This window comes from Sorex araneus, chromosome 5 (genome assembly GCF_027595985.1).
Source record: "Sorex araneus isolate mSorAra2 chromosome 5, mSorAra2.pri, whole genome shotgun sequence".
Lineage (NCBI taxonomy): Eukaryota > Metazoa > Chordata > Mammalia > Eulipotyphla > Soricidae > Sorex > Sorex araneus.
In genome coordinates this window covers 205,322,113-205,345,538 of record NC_073306.1, presented here as the reverse complement: position 1 = coordinate 205,345,538, position 23,426 = coordinate 205,322,113, and the positions used below count along the sequence as shown (strand labels likewise).

Sequence of the window (23,426 nt, the reverse complement as noted above, 5' to 3'; positions counted from 1 at the left end):
CTCTCTCTCTCTCTCACACACTCTCTCTCTCCCTTTCAGAACTTATGGGGTTTTTTGGTTTGTTTTTTTTTTTTTTTTTTTTTTTTGCTTTTTGGGTCACACCCGGCGACACACAGGGGTTACTCCTGGCTCTGTACTCAGGAATTACTCCTGGCGGTGCTCAGGGGACCCTGTGGGATGCTGGGAATGGAACCTGGATCTGCCGCGCGTACAAGGCAAATGCCCTACCCGTTGTGCTATCGCTCCAGCCCCAAGGCCTTATGGTTTTTAATATAGATAATGAAAGGTTATTTATCAGTTATATTCCTTTATCTACTTTTAACACTCAGTTCCTGTCCAAAATGATCTTTTCCAACTATTATTGTCATGCTGGTTCCTTCTCTATCCTAAATGTCCTCCCCCCCCATACTCTTGTCACTTTTTTTTTTTTTTGCTTTTTGGGTCACACCCGGCAATGCACAGGGGTTATTCCTGGCTCTGCACTCAGGAATCACCCCTGGAGGTGCTCAGAGGACCATATGGGATGCTGGGAATTGAACCCGGGTGGGCCGAGTGCAAGGCAAACGCCCTCCCCGCTGTGCTGTCCCTCCAGCCCCAGTCACTGTTTCTTCTGAGGTACAGAAGCTTCTTAGTTTCACGTAGTCCCATTCATCGTTGCTTGCCCTTGCTCGGTCCCGGGTGTTCCATCTCTGGTTAAAGCCTTTTGCAATGGGAACCACTCCAGGGCCCCGCCCCAGCCCCTCCCCTGCTGATTAAAGCCGCTACCAGCGGCCGCAGAGCACTTGGCCAGCTGCTCTCCAGGCCCCGGCTGCTGCCTGCCTGCCCTGAGTGTGCGGTGAGTACTCCTGCAGCACAGAAGGCCTCGAGTGTTGCAACCCCGTCCTCTTCCTCACCCGTCCTCTTTCAGGAAAATCTGTTTTTCAGAAATAGTAAGTGGTATTGGTTATAGATGCGCAAATGTTACCCGGAGGAAGTCACCGGGAACCCATCCGTGGACCCGCGATGGTTGGGTGGTGGGCACTGATCATTTGCCAGGGGGAAGTGTCAGACACCCAAGAGTCTGCACCTGCAATTGTCTTTTAAATTAAAATTGGGTGTGCTGACTCTTGGAATAGCAGGCGTAGGTGAGACGCAGGGCCAGAAATACTCTCTCTGAGAAAAGGTGCTCCTAGAAAGACGCATTTTAAGAGGAGAAAAAAGTTCTGGATCGTTAAAGGAATCATTATGTCACCTTTAAGATTAGTGTGCTCCAGATAAGTACTCCAAGTTCCTTCTTCAAAGTCTCTCTCCTTTGTAACTGGCTTCAAAGTTACAGATTTACTTATTGATTTTCCTTATTATTATTATTATTATTATTATTATTATTATTTTGCTTTTTGCGTCACACCAGGCAATGCACAGGGGTTACTCCTGGCTCATACACTCCAGAGTTACTCCTGGCTGGTGGTGCTCAGGGGACCTGGGATGCTGGGAATCGAACCCGGGTCGGCCGCGTGCAAGGCAAATGCCCTACCCGCTGTGCTATCACTCCATTTATTGACCTATCACTCTATTTGTTGATTTTTCTGCTGCAGGAATGAATTTTGCTAGTGAGGAGTTGTGATCTCTGTTTCAGTTGCTTTAAGTTCATGGTTGTTTTATTGGCAGAATTAATTCTATTTTTTATATAACAACAACAACAACCTCTTGAAAGCGTTCTGCTCGGGCCATGTGCGACTGACGCCAGTGTGGTCCCGGGTGCCTTATGTAAGGATGGAGGAGAGAAGGGCAGCTGGGGTCAGGAATGTGCTGCTTTCTCTATTTCCTCTGGCAGCTCGAACCCTGGGGAAATCGCTCCTGACAGGCAAGTCAGCCCCAGGCCTTCCCCAGGCCTTTCGGGTCCCTTTCTTTCCTCACAGAAAGGAATTTCAGGAGATGAGCCGTGAAGATTAAAACAGGTTTTATTTGGAAGTTTTGAGACCTGGGCGAGAGAGACAGAGACAGAGACAGACAGAGAGACAGAGCAAGTGTTCAGGAGAGAATGTGGGAGCCAGAGCAATTGTACAACAGGTAGAATGTTTGCTTTGCAACTCATGGCAGACCTGGGTTTGATCCCCGGCATCCCATATGGTCCCCGGAGCGCTGCCAGGAGTAACTCCTGTGCATCACCAGGTGTGATCCAGAGAGAGAGAGAGAGAGAGAGAGAGAGAGAGAGAGAGAGAGAGAGAGAGAAGGAGAGAGAGAAAGGGAGAGAGAGTGGGAGGGAGAGAAGGCGGGAGAGAGAGAGAAAGGGAGAGGGAGAGGAAAAGAAGGAGGGAGAGAGAAAGGGAGAGGGAGAGGAGGGAGAGAGAGAGAGAGAGAGAAGGCGGGAGAGAGAAAGGGAGAGGGAGAGAGAGAGAAAGGGAGAGGGAGAGAAAGGGAGAGGGAGAGGGAGAGGAAAAGAAGGAGGGAGAGAGAAAGGGAGAGGGAGAGGAGGGAGAGAGAGAAGGCGGGGGGGGGGGGGAGAGAGAGAGGGAGAGGGAGAGGAAGAGAAGGAGGGAGAGAGAAAGGGAGAGAGTGGGAGGGAGAGAAGGAGGGAGAGAGAAAGGGAGAGAGAGTGGGAGGAAGAGGGAGGGAGAGGAGGGAGAGAGCTACTTACTAAGCCTGAGTTCTCAGAATGCAGTGAAATAGCTCAGTAGCCCAGCAGTTGACCTCATGGGGGGTGGGGGGGCACAGGGGTCGCTGTGGGTCAGGAGCCTCCAACCATGCAGCAAACGATTCAAAGACTGAGGCTACATTTACCTCCCGAAACTACATTCCAACATGTCCATTAAGATCGTGCAAGATGAACTACAGCTTAAACTACTCTGTTTAAAAAAACAGGTCTGGTTTGCAGCCCGACATCAGTAAGACTTAGCTTTAGTGGCAGCCGTACCTTGCACGGGATCGAATTGTCTCTTTCCATCGCTCGGGGTCGGGCGTGCTTCTTGCCGTCACAGACCCCAGCGGGTGACTCCAGGGATCTGAGGGGTAGAAGCAGCCAGCCGGGTGACAGCCCTCAAAGTTTAGGGTCTGACTTCTGCAAACTCTTCCCCTTCCTTGGTTCAACAGTATGTGAATGACGATTCCTTACACTATAGCAGATTATAAAAATCATAGTAATAATGACTTAAGCCAGTACATAACGACCTGAGGGATCGATCTGAAAAAGAGCCGACGGACAACCAGAGCCAGGGCTCGAGAGACGGGGGTGCTCAGGCTGCCCCAGGACCATTCCCTGCTGTTCATTTTGGGATGGGGCCCTCGGGTTGTGCTCAGGAGGTCAGGGGTGGGGGGCCCACCAGAGATTCTCCACCAACCAAGCCCGTGGTTCCAAGCAAGCGTGGAGGAGGCCTGTGGTACCAGGGGTCCCTGGGCACCCCTGCCATGTGGGTCCTATAGTTTTATGGAGCGTTTACATTGAATACCTCTCTTTTTGGGGGGTGGGGGTGAGGGGCACACCCAGCAATGCTCAGGGGTTACTCCTGCCTCTCTGCACTCTGGGATCAATCCCGGTGGTGCTCGGGGATGCTGGGGATCAAATCTGCGTGGGGCGCGTGCAAGGCAAACGCCCTACTGTATTGTTACTCCGACTTGGGGTTTTTCTAGGAAGGTGAGTCGGAGACGAGCATTAGCGAATTCAGTGATCGCTTCTCTTCACCCTAGATCACCTCTGGAAGAAGATATCTGGAAGTTTTAGAGGAAAGGAGGGCTTCCTAATCAAGTTCTTGCAAAGGCAGCAGTCTCTTTCCCGAATTACATTTGTCAACAATTACGGCGTTATGGCGACTGGGCCATTGCATTTAATTGTGGTCCTGTTGTTGCTGTTTTGTTTGGGGGCCCGCTATACTACAAGACTTGTTAACATCTTATAAGGCACTGGGTGGGACTTGCTGAAGTTACAGATCACAAGCACCGCCCAAAATCACTGTTCTAAGTTTTGACCTTTGATTTTGTTTATTGTTTTATTTTGTTCTGGGGCTACATTTGATGATGCTCAGGGCTCACTTCTGACTCTGCACTCAGAATTTACAGATATGGGCTTGATACATACATTCAAAAACAGGGTGTACATTTCTTTCCAAGAATTGTCTTCATAATTTTAAAAATTATTGCTTTTTTATTGCATAAAAGTGACTTTTAGGGGTCAGAGAATGAGTATAGAGGGTAGGGTGTGTGCCTTGCATGCAGTCAACCAGGGTTTGATCCCCAGCATCCCATATAGTTCCCTGAGCACCACCAGGAGGGATCCCTAAGTGCAAAGCCAGGGGTAAACCCTGAGCACTGCAGGTATGGCCCCAAAACCAAAATCAATAAAAACAAAATAGGGGGGCTGGAGCGATAGCACAGCAGGTAGGGCGTTTGCCTTGCACGCGGCCGACCCGGGTTCGAATCCCAGCATCCCATATGGTCCCCTGAGCACCGCCAGGAGTAATTCCTGAGTGTAGAACCAGGAGTAACCCATGTGCATCGCCGGGTGTGACCCAAAAAGCAAAAAAAAAAAAAAAAAAAAAAATAGGATGCTGCATAATAAATGAATGGATAGACATCAAAGATGTCATAACAACAAGGCTGGAGAGACAGCACAGCAGGAAAGGCATTTGCCTTGCGGACAGTCAATTTAGGTTTGATCCCTGGCACCACATAGTCCCCTGAGTCCTGCCAGAAGTGATTCCCTGAGCACAGAGTCAGGAGTTATTCCTGAGCACTGTTGGGTGTGGTTCAACTTCCCTCTATCCACATACCCCATATATACAAGAAGGAAGAAAATGTGATAGGGGAAATTTGGAAATAGAAGGAAATGTGTGTTTTATGCTTGGTGAAAGACTTAAATCTCACTGCTTGGCTATTCAAATTACCGTTGTGGATAGGTTTCCTGTAACGAGTGAGTCTCAACCCTTCCTGCAGCTTGGACCACCTAGGAAGCATTGAAAAGGAACGATCTTGAAGGGGACTGGGCAGTGGATGAGAGTCAGAGTCGAGTCACATGGTTGGCATTTTGAAAAGCCAGCTTATCTTTCCTGGGTTTTATATTCAAGCTCTTTATCTTTGTGGCTGTAATGAGGAAGACGTTTTGTTTATAATTAAACTCTGAGTGTATGGCTTCATTCTTCGTTATCACGGAGGGTGGATTTTGATAACCCTTAATAGCGAACTTTTCCAGGTTTCCTGATGTAGAACTCTGAGTCTTTGATCAGTCCTACAGCCTCACGCAATTTAGTAATGCATGCCCAGTCGCACTGCTTGACAAAACAGTCTGCCGTAAGTGGATTCATTTTCTCATTTTCACCATAAGTTGGCTAACTCTTTCTAAAGTTCACCCTTGACTATTTCGTAAAGAGATCGCAGACCGGGTTTCTGAAGAAAACACATGCTTCTTCCCAGCTCTACTTTTGACTTATCTGGATGTTGGATCAGGCTGGTCACTGGCCCCCTCCCTCCCCCGAGGTGGTCATCTATGCAGGAATGTGACCTGGCGACGTTCTTGAATATTCACAGCAGTACATTGGCCTCAGACGCCCTCCTGCTGTGGCTTTTTCTTCCGCGGACTCTGCAACCCAAATTGGGAATCTACTCAGGTTCTTACCAGGCTCAGCCTTGCAGCTGCCCAGTTGGTGAAATACTGGCATGGCGGATTGGCATGGGTTTCTCTCTTTTCAATCTTGAATCGGTCCAATTATCTAAGAGTACATCGCTGGGATGGCTTTATTGTCTCCTAGATGGTTCTGGTGATATAAGCTAAGAATTACGCTTTGGGGGCTGGAGCAATAGTATAGCCTGCAGGGCGCTTTGCTTGCACCTGGCTGACCTGGGTTTGTTCCCACCCCCCCACCCCCATCCTCGAGCACCACCAGGAGTAATTTTCTTTTTTGGGGGGGGAGGTATCATACCCAGCAATGCTCAGGGGTTACTCCTGGCCTTGCACCCAGGAATTACTCCCGGCATTGCTTGGGGGACCGGGACCATATGGCCATATGGGCCATATGGGATGCTGAGAATTGAACACCCGCCCCCATCTGCCGCATGCAAGGCAAACGCCCTTCCCTCCCGCTGTGCTATTGCTCCGGCCCCACCAGGAGCAATTCTTGCATGCAGAGCCAGTTGTAACCCTCCAGCACAGCCACGTGTGGCCCCCAAAAGCAAAACAAATAAACAAACAAAACAAAAATTTATGTTTTGACCTTATGCCAGGAAGTAAGTTCTACTGATGCAGAGAAGCCATCAAAAGCTTTCATGACTTATTAATTTTTTTATTGTATGGACATGGCCAACGCCCTAAATATCTGTGATCCTTATTGGCGTTGCCTGGTAGAAAGTTTCAGGCAGCACAGTATGGGAAAGAAAGCATGGGCTAACATTGCTCGGGGCTTTATTTTCCCTCCGTCAACTGCCTTTCACTTTTTATCTTACGTACGGAAGTTTGTGAATGTCTCAGATCCTATACACAAATGGGAGTAGGCACCAGGGTTCTCAGCCTTGACTCTGGATTCCTTGCACTATCTGGGCGAGGGGAAGTTGGGAGAGGAGTGAGGAAAGGCGATATGGGTCTCCACTAGAAGCCAATAGCGGATCCCTGCCCCTGTGCAGTGACCCGATATTGCCACATGTTGGGGAAGGAAAAACAATTCTGAAAATAACTGAAGGGTGTAAGTGAAGAAACACAGCAGTGTGGCGTGTGTGAGAGAGGAGCTTTTGCCCACCCTCTTTGAGTTTCCAGTTGTCCCTGAAAATGAAACAGCAAAGGCAAATTAAGGAGGGGGGAACATGTACATTCTGTCCAGCTTTTACGTATACATGAGAATCTTCACAAGAACACGAGGACCCAAAGAAATAAGCAGCACAGGAAGTGGTACTACAGGGCGCGGAGACCACAAGGTGTTCTCATTCTCTGCCCTGAAATTCTGGTGTAGAAAGACTTTTCTCTTGCCTTCAGGGTAAAGGGGGTTGGGGAGGAGGTGAGAATGTTTTCTCAAACACCTTCATTTTCTTAGTGATCCTTTCTCTATTCCAGCTGCCTTCTCCCCTCTGCTCAGGAGGCAGGCTTCCAGCTATGGAGCAATCTTCCTGACCCTTATACCTACTGTCCTTGGGTGTCAGCCTCATGTGATGTTGTTTTATACTCCACAAATGAGTGCAGTCTTTCTATATCTGTCCCTCTCTTTCTGACTCATTTCACATAGCATGATACTCTCCATATCTATCTATTTATAAGCAAATTTCATTACTTCATCTCTCCTAACAGCTGCGTAGTATTCCATTGTATAGATGTATCAAAGTTTATTTAACCAGTCATCTGTTCTAGGGCACTTGGGTTGTTTCCAGATTTTGGCTAAGAAAATGATGGCTGGAGGAATCAGTCGGGATGGGAGATGTGTGTTGAAAGTAGATAATGGACCAAACATGATGACCTTTCAGTATCTGTATTGCAAATCATAATGCCCAAAAGTAGAGAGTATGGGGAATATTGTCGCCAGAGAGGCAGGGGGAGGGTGGGAAACGGGGGGTATCCTGGGGATATTGGTGGTGGGGAATGTGCACTGGTGGAGGGATGGGTGTTTGATCATTGTATGATTGAAACCCAAACATGAAAGCTTGTAACTATCTCACGGTGACTCAATAAAATTTTTTTTAAAAAGAAAATAATTTGAAAAAAAAAAAAAACACCTTCAGCTTCAGGTAATCAACGAGCCTGCATTGTGCTGGTGGCGCATGTGATAAACACAAGCTTAGCATGAGCCGAACTCTGAGTTGGACCCTCGGCCCTTCATGGCTTGCCTTCAGCATCTGGGCCTGACCCTCTGGCCTCCGATTATTGCTGGCTGGGAGTCAAGCCTCACAGACCTGCATTGCCTGAGCAAGCAAGGGTTAATCACCCTCACCCCACACAGTCAACTCCCTTCTTGCTTTCTTAATCAAAGAAGGGCCACGGGACTTCTCTGGTATGGAAAAAAAAAACTCCTGCTGTCAAAAATGCAAATCCAGTAAGCACTTTAGAGCAGCAATGTATTTACTGAAATGTAAATGTAAAAGCGATGGCTGAAATGGCCGGCCTCTGGCTCCTGGGCCCTCGGGGGTGGCGACACTGACCACCACCGCCACTGACCGGCAGTGCTCCAGCTCCTCACATCTCACAGGTGTCCGCAGACAGAGCTACCAGCAGAAGCAGCTTCTCCCACTCTAGCTGCTTTCTAGCAACTTCCATATGTAGCTTCCGGGAGCAGCTCTTAATTTGGGGCCTTGGTCACTTCTAGGCTTCCGCGCCAGCTAAGAGGGAATAGCCCAGACCTGACCTACTTCCTAGAGCATGGCCTTAGTCACTTGGCCGGCTTCGTCCTGCTGGGGCAATGCTGCTATTAATCTGGGAACATACCCACCAGGACCAGCAAATATTTGTCACTCCCCCCCGCCCCACCCCCGCCTTGTGTGGTAACTGAGCAAAGCCTAGGTGCCCGTGGTCGCTGGGACATGTGCCAGGCCTTTGTGTGCTGCTGATTCACCTGGGAGGCCGAGCAACCTGCTACAAGCACAGACTTCACCGCTCTGGCCGGTTCATTCCAGAACCTTCAGTAGGCTCTTTCCAGTACGAGGACGGTACGACCAAGGTTGCGGAGTTCATCGTCCCTAAATGACAGGAGCCTGTAGGCCTTTGATACCCTTCCACCAGGGAGATTAGGCAGATGCTGAGTGTTTCTCTCTCAAAGCCACATTCTTTTTTTTTTTTTTTTGCTTTTTTTTTGGGTCACACCCAGCGATGCTCAGGGGTTACTCCTGGCTCTGCACTCAGGAATTACTTCTGGCAATGCCTGGAGGACCATATGGGGTGCTGGGGATCGAACTCGAGTAGGCCACGTGCAAGGCAAGCGCCCTACCCGCTGTGCTATCACTCCAGCCCCAAGAGCCACATTCTTTTCTCTTCCCTTCCCTCTGTTACTGGCCACGATTGCTCCTGCTGGGCCGAGAGGGGCAAATGTTCCCCCATTCTGATGAGGGACTAAAGGCGTGACAGCCAGCTGGTTGTGTCTTTTGATGTCGTGATCTGCCCTCGTTTGCTAATGCCCCCTCGGTGGCTCATGGGTGACTTCTGCAAAACTCCTGTCTGCAGTCAGACACGCCGTTCCGTGTGGCAGCACGGACACACAGCAACCAACACAGCACACATAGGGTCTGTGTAGACAATAACTGACTCACCCTCACTTAGCCCAGGCACCTGGCCAGAGCTATAAGCTCCACTCGCTGTACTAAACATTTGCAGACAGAGCACCACTTCCTACTATGGCAACGGAGGTCGATTTTCACACATTCAGACTTAACTACCAGGTAACACTAGCACCTCACCCCACCCTCCAATTGTGACAATCAAAAATGTCACCAGATACTGCCATATGTTTTTGTGGGGGGCTTGGGGCATACCTGGTGGTGCTGGGGGGTGACTCCTGGCTCTGCACTCAGGAATGACTCCTGGCAGTGCTCAGGGGACCCACTGGGATGCTGGGGATCGAACCCAAGTCAGCCACGTGTAAGGCAAATGCTCAACCACTGTGTCTTTTAACCTGGGACTAAAGTAATCTCTGATTACATTCAATATTTCAACAAAAAACTCACTATTATTGTTTGGAGTTTCTCCCCCCTAAAGTCGACCTGCTGAAAAGGAAGCATTTGATAATGTTTTCCATTGCTGAAAATGAAGAGATATGAGGTCAAGTGGCCGCAAAGTAAAGTGAAAGTAAAGTGAAATTTACCAGTTATAGGTGGGGTGGGGGCCTGGGGAGGTGGGGGGAGAGGGGAGGTTTACTGTGATTCTTGGTGGTGGAATATGTGCACTGATGAAGGGATGGGTGTTCGAGCATTGTATAACTGGGACTTAAACCTGAAAGCTTTGTAACTTTCCACATGGTGATTCAATAAAAGAATAAATTAATTAAAAAAAAGTAATCTCTGAATAAAAACCACGAGGTGTGAGCAGGGTCAAAATGAAAGTACAGCTTGAGATTTACACCTGGGATCACAGAGTGAACAGTTTTTTTGGTTTTTGTTCTTATTGAATCACCATGAGAGACACAGTTACAAAGTGACTCATGATTGGGCTTCAGTCCTTCAATGTTTCAGCACTGTCCCTTCGCCAGTATACATTTCCCACCACCTGTGTCCCCTGCCCCACCCCACCTCCCGTCGGCCTCTGTGGCAGTTTCCTGGAAGAGAAAAGTTTTGATGTGCATCGCTGCAAAACCAAGCACAATTTGCCCTTTGCGCATTCTCACTGGGTTGGGCTCCTGAGACTTCCCTTGGTTGTTGAACTGCAAAGAGACTACCTGGTTTAGGGACAGGATCAAGGTTTCGGGACAGTTGGGTTTCCTGTGAGGGCTTCCCTCTTCTAGCCCCACTTGGTGGTGGATGTTTGGTGAGGTGAAGTGAGTTGAATGTAAACGCCGCAGTTCAGGAGAGAGGCCATGAAATGACTTTTCTTTCTTTCTTTCTTTCTTTCTTTCTTTCTTTCTTTCTTTCTTTCTTTCTTTCTTTCTTTCTTTCTTTCTTTCTTTCTTTCTTTCTTTCTTTCTTTTTCTTTCTTTCTTTCTTTCTTTCTTTTGAAATGACTTTTCTTTCTTTCTTTCTCTCTTTCTTTCTTTCTTTCTTTCTTTCTTTCTTTCTTTCTTTCTTTCTTTCTTTCTTTCTTTCTTTCTTTCTCTCTTTCTCTTTCTTTTTAATTAATTGATTTTCTAATTGAATCACTGTGAGATAGAGTTACAAAGCTTTCATATCTTTCATGTTTGAGTTTCAGTCCTGCAGTGATCAAACACCCATCCCTCCACCAGTGCACATTCTCCACCACCAATGTCCCCAGTATCTCCCCCCTTCCCTACTCTCCCCCTGCTCCATGGCAGACAATGTCCCCCCCTAGTCTCTCTCTACTTTTGGGCATTATGGTTTGCAATACAGATACCGAGAGGTTATCACACTTGGTGCTTTATCTACTCTCAGCACACATCTCCCAGCCCGAGGGATCCCTCCAACCATCACTGACTCAGTGACCCCTTCTCTGTCCCAGCTGCCTTCCCCCCCAGCTCACGAGGCAGGCTGCCCACCATGGGGCAATCCTCCTGGCCCTTGTGTCTGCTGTGTGTCAGTCTCTAATGTTCATGAAATGCCTTTTCAACGAGTCCCAACCTTCTCTTTAGAGCACAGAGTTAACCGTTTGGGCTTTGTTTTCACAGGAAGTGCCGTTTTGAACTTGACCTGAAACATGAACCCAATCGTCACTCAGCCGGGCTTTGGCATGGGCGCCCCCATGTCCAGTGACTGGCAGACGGGCGCCTTCGACTGCTGCAGCGACATGGGCGTGTGTGAGTGCAGTGGCTCTCTCCCCTCACCCCTGCCACAGTGCCCGCCCCAAAAGCACCAGCCTCTGCCTCCTCCCCGATGCCACCTCCCACTTTCAGCCCCCCGGGGGATTTAGCCTCTGGATGGGGGCATTTGACCTCTACACAGGGAACCCTCTTGTGTTCTTTTTTTTTTTTTTTTTTTTTGCTTTTTGAGTCACACCCAGCGATGCTCAGGGGTTACTCCTGGCTCTGCACTCAGGAATTGCTCCTGGCAGTGCTTGGGGGACCATATGGGATGCCGGGGATCGAACCCAGGTCAGCCGCATGCAAGGCAAACTCCCTACCTGTTGTGCTATCGCTCCGGCCCCTCTTGTGTTCATTTTAAAAGAGTGGGAAACACTGTTTTAAAAACCAGATTTTACATTAATAACCTAATTTTCCATCTGGATTTAACTTCTTTGGGGCACTTGAAAGACCCGGGAAAGAGAAGTCAATATTCTCACAAGACAAAGGTCAGATCATCGTGTTACATGACACGGTAACTACAATGACTTCCATCCACTAGTCTAGTTTTGTGCTTTTGCAAATATTTTAATGGTGTTTAATTTTTTCTTTTCTGTTGCTGTTATTTTTTTCTCTTTTTGGGTCACACCCGACGATGCACAGGGGTTACTCCTGGCTCTGCACTCAGGAATTGCTCCTGGCTATGCTCAGGGGACCATATGGGATGCTGGGAATCCAACCCGGGTCGGCCTCATGCAAGGCAAATGCACCACCTGCTGTGCTATTGCTCCAGCCCCCTTTACTTTAAAAAAATATTTTTTTCTTTTAGTTTTTTTGTGTTTGGGGCCACACGTGGCTGTGCTCAGGGCTTCCTCCTGGCTCTGCACTCAGGTGTTACTCCTGGCGAGACTCAGTGGGGTCTGTGGGATGCCAAAGATGGAATCCAGGCCTGCTGTGATCAAGACAAGTGCCCTGTCCACTGTTTATTGCGCTGAGCAAATTTATTTATTTTGTGGTCACACCCGGTAATATTCAGGGGTTACTCCTGGCTCATGCACTCAGGAATTACTCCTCGCAGTGCTCAGGGGACCATATGGGATGCTGGGAATCGAACCCTGGTCAGCGGCGTGCAAGGCAAATGACGTCCCTGCTGTGCTATTGCTCCAGCCCCTCTGAACCAATTTTTGTTTGTTTGTTTTCTTTCTCCTTCTAGTTGTTTTTGGGTCAGGAGCTACTCCCACCTCTGTGCTCAGGAGTCCCCACTGACAGTGCTCAGGGGACCCTGGGGACCTGGGCCTCCTGCAGGCTAGCCTGAGCTCAGCCTGTTAGGTCCCCCGAGCTGTCCCGCACTGTGACTTCTGTCACTGTTTTTGGGTGTCCGGGCCATGCTCTGGGCTGTAGCATCCCCGGCTTACAAAGAGGCACCGAAGTGGGCCCTGGGGGCGGGGGCAGGGCGGGCGTCTACCCAGACCTGAGTCCGTGTTTGCCAGCCTGGTCGGCCTTTGCCAGCCTGCAGCCAGGGCTGCCCAATTCCTTCACCCGTCCGGAGTCGGGGCCTAGGGGGCCCAACCCTTCACCTCTGTCGGTCTCCCCTTTCCATCTCCCTCCAGTCTGCTTTGCTTTTGGGTTTGTTTGTTTGTTTGTTTTTCCCCAATTTTGGCCACCCCCTGTTGGTACTCGGGGCTCCCTCCCGGCGGGTGGGACCCGGCAGTGCCCTGCGCGCTGTCCTGTGCGCCCTTGGCCCGCTTCCCCGTGCGCCTGCTGCTCGCTGTTCTCTGGGCCTGCAGAACCCCCGGTTCCTGTTTCCAGTTCCCGTCCGGGGGGGCTCTCGGGGCTTCCATCTCAGAGGCCTGCAGATTTGGGGGCGGGCTGGAGGGACCGTCGGGGCAGCCCCTGACGGCGCGCGTGTCCCCTCGCCAGGCCTCTGCGGGACCTTCTGCGCGCTGTGCCTGTCGTGCCAGATCGCCTCCGACATGAACGAGTGCTGCCTGTGCGGGGCCAGCGTGGCCATGAGGACCCTGTACCGCACCCGCTACGGCATCCCGGTGAGTCCCCGCCGCGCCCCGGCTGCCCGCGTCCCCTCCCGCCGGACGCGCGCCTGGCCCCGCGCCCCCCCCCCCCTTCCCGTGAGAGCAGCCCTGGGCGCGAGCCTTGCGACGCTGACCCCTTGGACAGCTCGGTGGTACAGCCACCTGCGTCCCCTCCCGCTGCACGCGAGGGGGTCCCCGCGCACCCACCCCCTCCACCACTACCAGCTAGCCCTGGGCAGGTGCCCTGTGACGCTGTCCCCTTGGACAGCTCGGTGATAAGGCGTTTGGCTGAGCCCGTTGATGCGTCTCTTTGAGGGTGCCGGGGTGAGGAGGGGGGCCTGGGGCCTGGCTGGGGCCCTCACTCAGAGCCAGGCGCGAGGGGTCTGCAAATCTGCAGGGTGGGGAGATTCTCATGGGCCTGGGTCAAACGTGGGTCTAGAGTGGACCTCTCCGAGCTGAAGCATTGGTTGGTGTCCCAGGAGCAGCCCCCCAGGCATTCAGTGGGGACCCCTGGGGCGAGCAGGCATCCTGGCGTTGGTTCAGCTGCTTTACCGAGCCCAGAGACGGCCCAGACACACAGCAGGGGCCGAGCCAAAGGCCCGTCTGTAAGGAGCTTGCGCTCTTCTCCGGGGAGTGTGGTTCAGCCTAATTGCAGATTGGCAGAATGGCCTGAAGACTTCCTGAACACACTTCCAATCCTAAAAGTTTTCCACACATTCTGTTTTCTCTTCCATCTGTCTACTTCTACCTATCAATCTCCTAGTCTACTTGTTTTCAGACTCATTTGAAAGTAACCTGACAGAAGCAATGGCCCATGACTTCAATTCCAGTTCTGTTCCCAGCACAGACAGCATAGGGTCCTCTGAGCCAGTGAAAGCTAGGGGGGTGGGGGGGGACAAAAGGGGAGAGAGAGGGAGAGAGAGAGAGAGAGAGAGAGAGAGAGAGAGAGAGAGAGAGAGAGAGAGAGAGAGAGAGAGAGAGAGAGAGAGGAAGGAAGGAAGGAAGGAAGGGAGGGAGGGAGGGAGGAAGGAAGGAAGGAAGGAAGGAAGGAAGGAAGGAAGGAAGGAAGGAAGGAAGGAAGGAAGGAAGGAAGGAAGGAAGGAAGGAAGGAAGGAAGGAAGGAAGGAAGGAGAAGGAAGTCTATCAATCTGGGATCACAAATTGCGTTCTGCTTTCATGCCTCATTTACCTTCTACAAATCTGTAAAACACTCTTGTTTCATTGTTCATCAAATTGCTCAAGTGGGCACCAATAACGTCTCCATTGTGAGACCCTGTTGTTACTGTTTTTGGCATATGGAATATGCCACAGGTAGCTTGCAAGGCTCTGCCGTGCGGGCAGGATACTCTTGGTAGCATTGCTGGGCTCTCTGAGAGGGAAGGAGGAATCGAACCCAAGGCAAACACCCTATCCGCTGTGCTATCGCTTCATTGTGGAACAAATTTTCTCTTTTTTCCATGCGTACTGGTTGGCTATTTTGTAGACTCCAGTTTGGTTTATCAAATATTTCCTACCGATTAGGCTTAGGTTATAGTAAGAAACTCCACACAAGAGTGGAATTTCTTGATCATGGGTGATGTTCACGTTGATTATTTGGTTAAGGTAGTTTCTCCTTCATGAGCTAGAGAGAGAGTACAGCAGGTAGCTGGCTGCCTTGCATGCAGCCAGCCTGAGTTCAATCCCTAGCACCCCATGTGGTCCCCTGAGCCTGCCAGGAGTGATCCTTGAGCACAGAGCCAGGAGTCAGTCTTGGGCTCTACAGGGTATGGTCCAATAAACAAACAAACAAACAAACAAATATAAGATCTCTCCCAAATCTCTGCTGTAAAGTTGCTTTCCTTCCTTTCTAATAAATAAGAACTTGGTAGGCAGATGCGAATATCCTGTTTCTTGTCAGATTCTCCCTACTGACATCCTCTTGAGTTTCTTGCCTGAACTGATTTCTTAGGCTGCCGATGGTGGAAGTAAGCAATACTCTAATGGGAGATGGTACCTTCAAAATAACTAATTTAAAGTATCATATATCTGGGCCAGTAATAAATAGTACAGAGAAAAATTAAGCAAGAAAAAAAACACAAAGAACTTCAGACCTCTGTAAAGAAAGTAGAGCTCAGTGAATGCATGGCTGACCCCCCTGGGGAAGATCCAGCTCCCACGGGCTCCAGTCTCCAAGGACGAGTAATCTGAGATATTCTAGAATAAGGAAGGGGCCAGAAAGGCGAGAAAAGAGTGCAAGGCAGAGGGAGGAAGGACAACAGAAGGTAATAGCGGAGCCTTGGCGGGAGGGAAACCTTCTAGAATTTCAAGAACGAGCTTGTACAGTGGGTGAACTTGAAAGCCACTGAAATGCTTTCAAGAAAGAAGTGACGTGAGCAGTTCTTCTTTCTAAAGATTCCGCCTCCGCCTCAGTCTCTTTACCGGTGACCAAGAACAAGGAACCGTGTTCCCTCACTGACAAAACGGTCCTCATGGTACTTCTCTCCTCCCCATAAAATAGTAATTAATCATCGAGGGTGATAATGTACAGACGGGGCCTTGCTAGCACAAAGCGCTAGCTAGATAAACGGGAATTACTTTTGTTCTTATCTCAGAAAGTCACGGGGCTGTTTTCTTTCTTTTTTTTTTTTTTTTTTTTTTGCTTTTTTGGGGTCATACCCGGCGATGCACAGGGGTTACTCTTGACTCTGCACTCAGGAATTACCCCTGGCGGTGCTCAGGGGACCATATGGGATGCTGGGAATCAAACCCGGGTCGGCAAACACCCTACCCGCTGTGCTATCACTCAAGCCCCAAGGGGCTGTTTTCTTGGGTGGGTGCTGGGTGCTCTGGCTCCTTTTCTCCTGCATGTTCGCTCAGCTGCCAACTTGCCACAGAGGTCCCTGCCACTCCTATTCGTGTGAGCCACGGGCAGGGTAGCGCTTGGAGCCTCTTGACTCTGTCATGGCGAGCGCGTGCGAATAGTATGCGAGATGCCGTGCACTTGGAATTAGGCGTGCAGGTGACAGTCTCAAACAATCTAAGACCCCAAAATAGGACAGAGGAAGGGCCAGCTCGCTCACGGGGCGCTAGAGAGAAAGTTTCTCAGGGCAGCTTGCCAAAGAGGAAATTTCTGGACTCTGGTAAATTTTTTGGCAACTTCTCACCTGTCAAGAGGAAGTAATGCAAGCTGATTTCTAGGGTCACGGCCGGGACGAAGATGAGTCCAATTTCCTGGCACGCATCAAATCAGTTTGTTTATTGGGGTGTTATCCCTCTCCTTCCTCATCAGGGCAGATCATCGCGGGTCCTTCCTAAGATTGATTTGTATAATGCAGGCTCTGCTTTGCTTCCCTTTTGCATCTACGCAAAGTTTGCTGAGACTGCCGCAAGGCGTCTCTCCGCCCTGCCCAGTCTTCCGGACCCCGCCAGCCCGTCAGTCTTCACACAGTTCCCACTGGAGGCGAGGAGAAAGGGAACAATCACGGCATGATTAAGAGACTCCGGGCTGGAATGTTATTTTAATATGCATTGGCTCATTTATCCATGCCTACGCTTTGTGGTACACACCGCTTGATAGAAACACACTTGGGATGAGAAAGGCTTGCTGCCTCGGGACTTGCTGTTTCTGGAAACTGGGCTTGGATTTGCTCTAATCCCAAAGCCTTGACTTTTTCCTTTTTCCCATCTTGCTTTTCTGTGTAATCAAACGCGTGCCATAATCCATGCATTAATTGTCTCAGTCAATGATTCCATAATAATGGACATAAGACTATTTGTTTTTTTAAATTAATGTTTTGGAGGGTCAGAGACATAGTACAGTGAGCAAGGCACTTTACTGGCACTCGGCTGACCCAGGTTCAATCCCTGGCACCCCAAATGGTCTCTCAAGTCCCACCAAGAATGATCTACGAGCACAGAGCCAGTAATAATCCCTGAGCACTGATGGGTATGTCCCCAAAACAAACAAACAACAACAAAAAAATAATATAAAAAGAATGTTTGAGGGTTTAGCTATTATTTTATTTACCTATTTATTTGGGCTGGAGCAATAGTGCAACGGGTAGGGCATTCGCCTTGCACACGGCCAACCCAGGTTCGATTCCTCCGTCCCCTCTCAGAGGGCCCAGCAAGCTACCGAGAGTATCCTGCCCATAAGGCAGAGCCTGGCAAGCTATCTGTGGCATATTTGATATGCCAAAAACAGTAACAACAAATCTCACAATGGAGACGTTACTGGTGCCCGCTTGAGCAAATCGATGAGCAACGGGAAGAGAGTGACAGTGATTCCTATTTATTTATTGAGGATGCACCCAGTGGTGCCGGGCCAGGGAGCAAACCCAGGGAGCAAACCCAGGGCTCCCAGCATAGCATCTGCTTCCGCTCACCAAGAGGTGGCGGTGAGGATGAGGCTCTGTGGGAAAGCACGGCCTGGCAAGAATGAGACCCAGGGTTCAATCCTGACACCAGGAAACATAAAGGTCCAAACAGAGGGGCTGGAGAGGTCGTTTAGAGGACAGGATACTTTCCTTGCACACAGCCAACCCAGGTTACGTCCCTGACTTCCCATATGGTCCCCTGAGCACTGCCAGAAGTGGCGCTGAAAGGGACTCCTGAGCGCAGAGCCAGGAGTAAGCCCTGAGTGTCACTGGGTGTGGCCGAAAAACAAAGCAAACAAACAAAAAATTCCAAGCAAAATGGTGTGTGCAGAATCTTTGTTATTTCCTGAGGAACTGCTCTCAGGAAGGCATTCCTGATCATTATTACCTTCAGTGGGGAACAAATTAATTCCTCTCACTGCTAAAGGAATATTTTTTCTTCTTTATATTCCCTATTCACATACGAAACAGATTTGAACCAGGATATGTCTGACACTGAACTCTAGGCCTCCATAATTTCCTTAGCACACAGTATTGGTGTCTTTCCCCTGAACACTCCCAGAGGTAAAAGACAGGTATGGACGTGCTGGGAGAGAACAGGAATTAGATCTTACTCAACTAGACTATTTCCTCCTGTGTGGCGTCGGATATGTATTCACTAGGCGTTGACTTAAAGAAGGTTGAAAAGATAAAAAGAAGGAAAAGTAAATAAAGAAGTAAAGATTAAAAATAAACAGGTGGGGCTGGAGCGATAGCACAGCGGGGAGGGCGTTTGCCTTGCACGAGGCCAACCCAGGTTCATTTCCCAGCATCCCACATGGTCCCCCGAACACCACCAGGAGTGATTCCTGAGTGCAGAGCCAGGAGTAACCCCTGAGCATCGCCCGGTGTGACCCAAAAAGCAAAAAATAAATAAATAAAATAAAATAAACAGGTGCTGAAACAAAGGGTTAAGGAATTAGAATTATTTAGGAGGGTGGGGGAAGAGAAGGCTAAGAGACTGGATTCTCTCAGGCAGCATGTCCGTTCCTTCCTCAGGCTCGGTTCATGTTAGTTCATATTAGATGTTTTTGTTTGCTTGGGCCAGTGCGGGAGCAGCTCCTCGGGCGCACTAGTCTGGTGTGGAGAAGGTTCCAGTTTGACCCCTGGCTTTGGAAAAGGAAAAAAGAAAGAGAAATTGGGTGTTTGTGCCTCCAAATCAGTGCTCGGGGATCAGGGACCACTCCTGGTGATACTCAGCCTGGCCAGATGGCTCAGTGCCAGGGTCCGAGGGGTCATACCGCTTGGCCCCAGCAGTGCGGGGGCCACTTGGTCCACACCTGCCATGCCACGCCAGAGTCAGCGGGTCCCCCACATTCAGGATGCGCCAGCCATTCCGGTCTCCTGGCCGCACGGCAAAAGATGTTTGACTTCAACTTGAGAGCAGGGCTGTAGCACAGCTGGCAGGGCACTTGCTGTGCATACACCCAACCCCGGCTCGATCCCCTCCATCCCCTCAAGCACCGGCAGGAGTGATCCCTGCATGCACAGCCAGGAGTCAGCCCTGAGCAACATATTTTAAAAAACCTTCACTGTTTAATTTTCCTCTCTATATCCCATGCACTTGTTCTGTTAGATGAGAATCAAAATCACTATGACAATGAAAAACTCATGAAAATAACTCACTCAAAAAAAAAAGGGGGGGGGCCGGAGCAATAGCACAGTGGGTAGGGCGTTTGCCTTGCATGCAGCCGACCCGGGTTCGATTCCCAGCATCCCATATGGTCCCCTGAGCACCAAGAGGGGTAATTCCTGGGTGCAGAGCCAGGAGTAACCCCTGTATATCGCCAGGCATGACCCAAAAAGCAAAAAAAAAAAAAAAAAAAGAAAGAAGAAAAGGGTGGGAAAGGAAAGAAGAAAGAACTTACCGATAATTTCACCATTTAGGAAATCCTGACTTTTATTTACTGAATTTTCTTCCTCTTTTTCATTGTTCTGCTCAGCAATAAACTGGGAATTATATTAAACTCTATAATTTTTTTTAAGTGCTTGGGCTGAAGAAATGGTACAAGAAGTAGGATGCTTACTTCACGTGTAACAGACCCAGATTCAATCCCCAGCACTCCCTCTGGTCCCCTGAGCACCACCAGGAGTGATCCCTGAGCACAGAGCCAGGAGTAAGCTCTGAGCACCACTGGGGGTGGCCCCCAAACCAAAACTAACATACACACAAAGTAAGTGCCCTTCCAACTTGGAGGGCAACATTATTCCTGTTGAGACACTTGGTCACAAAGCCTTGCCGTCCCCCAGGGCTCCCCGGGATGAAGAACTGGCCCTGCAAGGCACCTCCACGTGCTGGTCAGGAGGTGCCGCTGTCTCCAGGGAAAGAGTCGGAAACCCAGCCAAGCCTCCGTTCCATGGTTCTTCCAAATACTAGTCATTGTCTGCTTTCTGCTATCCCCAAAGTCTTTTTTTTTTTTTTAATTCCACTCTCATTCTCAACCTTTTCTGCTGCAGAGGAAATGTGAGAGGTCAAGATGGGAGAAAGACCCAGGGTGGGGCTGAGCTGGCCCTGCTCTCAAGTCTTAGAAAAAGAAGTGCATGCCCCTCCACCCTCCCCCGGCCCCGCCCCACCCCCCATCCCCCACCCGTGGGCTTATTAACAAAGGTCTAATTTGGGGCTGGACAGGTAGCACAGTGGGCAGAGCACTAGGAGTGATTCCTGAGCCCACCCTGTGTGCCCCTTCCCACCCCCCTCCCCGGAAAAATAAGAAAGCCTGAGTTTTGCCCCCGATTTGTAAAGTGAGTTTAGCAGTTCGTTTCACTCCCCCGGATTATTAGGAGAGTGGGAAGAGCATCACCGAAGAGGCGTGTGACGTTGCACTAATGCAGGGAATGTCTGAGTTTATAGGCTACGTGTTAATTCGTTTGCTTGCTTTTTTTTTTTCTTCTTTTTAAAACAGGGATCTATTTGCAATGACTTCTTAATGCTGGCATTTTGCCCTAACTGCGCCCTTTGTCAACTCAAGCGAGATATCAACAGAAGAAAGACAATGAGTACTTTTTAAAAGGTTCTCGGTAAGTTGGTGGGATTCTTCAGTGTGTGAGTATAAAGACATTCTCCAGCAGCGCTCTCTCTCTCTCATTTCCTTGGGACAAATGTATGAGATATCCCAAACCGTGAAAGGGCAGATCATATTTCATTAACTAGTGGGTGTTCAGTCAGTTTCCCAGTGCCTGGGTTGAGAGGGGCCAAACCGAGTTGGACAGGAAAGAATTCTGTGGTTTGTTAAAAGATGAGTGTGACATGCGATAGCTATGTACTGTACCAGATAAACATTAAACATGCCACATACCAACCATAATTTAAGGTCGTTGAGACATGTAAATGATAAGATCCACTTCTTCTTAAGCGTAGATCTTGGATTCACTGCTGCCAGCAGTTACCAATAAGATACTCTACTGGGTATAATAATGTCATATACCTATTTTTTTTGTTCTTTTCAATGCCACAGTTATCAAAAGTGGTGGGAATCTCTTTCAACATCCTCAAATGGAGACAGTTCCAAAGCCCGCACTGAAGCAGTCTGAGTCTTTGGAGGGCTTCTTGTCAAAGTTGGGCAACTCCACATTCCTCGAATGTCCGGGCCCCCCCCCCGCCCCCCAATGCCCACGTCACCATCTCCAGCACTTCAGTCCTTCCTGCTTCCCCCAAGCACAAGGACAATGGCTCACTCAGTCCTGTCTTGAGATCTTCCTGAGAAACTTGTCGCCACAGTTTGGTTTTGACTTGGAAATGACTATTTTGTGTAAAATTTCTGCGTCCTGAGAGGTCTTTGGGAGTGGCTGATTAGGAAGCACACCCAACTGCAAGATGAACGTTGGTTCAGTTATCGCTTATCTTTGTCCCCACACTCGGCACAAAAATGACCTCTGCATAAACCAGGCTTCCCTCGGAAGCACCTTCGTGCCCTTGTAGAGGTCTCTGTTGGCTTTCTGACGGCTGTGAGTAGCACCCAGACCACCTAAGGGCGTTACTCACTCCCAGTGAGCGTCGAGACAGGCATCATTTCCCCTCCTTATAATCTGCTTCCTGAGACTTGTCTCTCTTGACATTTCTCTCAAGTTCTACTTGACCATGTTGAACAGAATTTAATGCCAGAGTAACCCCAAAGGAATTCTTAGTATCATGGTTTACTGGTCTGGTCCTGAACACTAGTGTTTCTCAACCTCCCCCCACCGTTTTTCTGTCCTCTCCTTGACCCCTGTCCTACTTATTGACCCCTGTGACTTAGCATAGCCTTAAAATACCCTGGGAGACCCTGAGGGGGGTTGGGGGAAATATGATCCTGGGCTGAGAAATGCCGATCTAAAAACTGAAAACAAAAGTTGTCTTGGGTTCTTTGCCTTTTCAAGGTTCTTTCCTTCCTCCAGATGTTTGACGTCATTGACATCTGGTGATGGATGTAAGTCTTTCAATAACAGAGCATCCTATTGGTTGACCTCGGGCCCTAGCGAAGTGTCTGGTTTTCAGCAGGCATTTAATAAAAATCATGGATGCATAACTGAACGCCGCTTTTGAGGAAAGAAATATAATGAGATCCCAACTTAAAGACCTTTAGAATCTTAACTCATGGTGGCTATGACTAGCCCCACAATTGCCCTATACAGAAGACAATTATTTGCTTTTTTTTTTGGGTCACACCCAGCGATGCTCAGGGGTTACTCCTGGTTCTGCACTCAGGAATTACTCCTGGCAGTGCTTGGGGGACCATATGGGATGCCGGGGATCGAACCCGGGTCGGCCGCGTGCAAGGCAAACACCCTACCCGCTGTGCTATCGCTCCGGCCCCAAAGAAGACAATTATTTGATGTAGCAAAAATTGCAGCAGTTTGATAATAGGACAGAAATACAATGGAAGCTTTGACTTCTTTCCCCTTACTTACACTTGAAAGTCTCCAACACTCAGTAACATCTCCAACACCAAGCTTTGACATCTGGAATAAGACAATAGAACATAGTAGGAAAGTAGCACTGTAACACTGTAACGCTGTCGTCCCATTGTTCATCAATTTGCTCTAGCAGGCACCAGTAATGTCCCCATTGTGAGACTTGTTGTTACTGTTTTTGGCATATCGAATACGCCATGGGTAGCCCCACTGTGCTATCGCTCTAGTCCAGCATGAAAGTAACTAATCGTAATGTGTATTCACCTGTGCTTATTATCTTTTCCTCTCCCCCTGATTTCTACAGATGAAACGCGGAATGGGGAAAGAAGGCTGAAGTGAAGTTCCAACGCTGTTCATGCTATTTCCCCTCGCATCTTAGGAAAAAATTCTACTAATCAATTGTCTTCTAATGGCTCCAGAGCGCTTTGAATTTGAAGAATTTGGAGGGAAAATATATTTCTTGTTGTATTTTCTAAAATGTCTATCTCTACCATTCACACTGGTGGTGGTGGAACAGGAAATGCTTGACACAGCTCTACAATGAATAACTTGGTAAATCACAGTATTTATAATAAAAATCTATTTTAAAATGTCAGTCATTTATTTTTTTTTCCACTTCTCTAACAGATTTATTTTGGGGAAGAATGAATCTTAAGGAGAAAAAAAAAACACGGGTAGAGAGGTATGGACAAAATAAATACAAATGTAAGCTGCGTTGCTAATTACTTTAGAACCACAACAAACCAGTACAGAGAATATGCCCTGTACAAGACAACACGATAAAGGGTCAGAGA

General features: G+C 49.0%; 1 protein-coding gene across 1 annotated transcript; it reads left to right on the top strand.

Moving 5' to 3' along the window:
* Nucleotides 1–798: 798 nt before the first annotated feature.
* On the top strand, nucleotides 799–22,998 carry LOC129405123 (placenta-specific gene 8 protein-like). Its single transcript, XM_055140652.1, has 5 exons — nucleotides 799–835; nucleotides 11,208–11,336; nucleotides 13,239–13,363; nucleotides 20,646–20,760; nucleotides 22,937–22,998. Exons 2-4 carry the CDS (start codon nucleotides 11,237–11,239, stop codon nucleotides 20,748–20,750), a joined length of 330 nt encoding a protein of 109 aa, XP_054996627.1. The 5' UTR covers nucleotides 799–835; nucleotides 11,208–11,236; the 3' UTR covers nucleotides 20,751–20,760; nucleotides 22,937–22,998.
* The last annotated feature ends 428 nt before the right edge of the window (nucleotides 22,999–23,426 follow it).

Bases quoted from the DNA above. Each gene is read 5' to 3' on its own strand.
- LOC129405123 (XM_055140652.1), top strand. From the start codon at position 11,237: ATGAACCCAATCGTCACTCAGCCGGGCTTTGGCATGGGCGCCCCCATG. The intron at 11,337-13,238 runs GTGAGTGCAGTG...TCCCCTCGCCAG, and splicing joins CTGCAGCGACATGGGCGTGT to GCCTCTGCGGGACCTTCTGC. The intron at 13,364-20,645 runs GTGAGTCCCCGC...TTTTTAAAACAG, and splicing joins GCACCCGCTACGGCATCCCG to GGATCTATTTGCAATGACTT.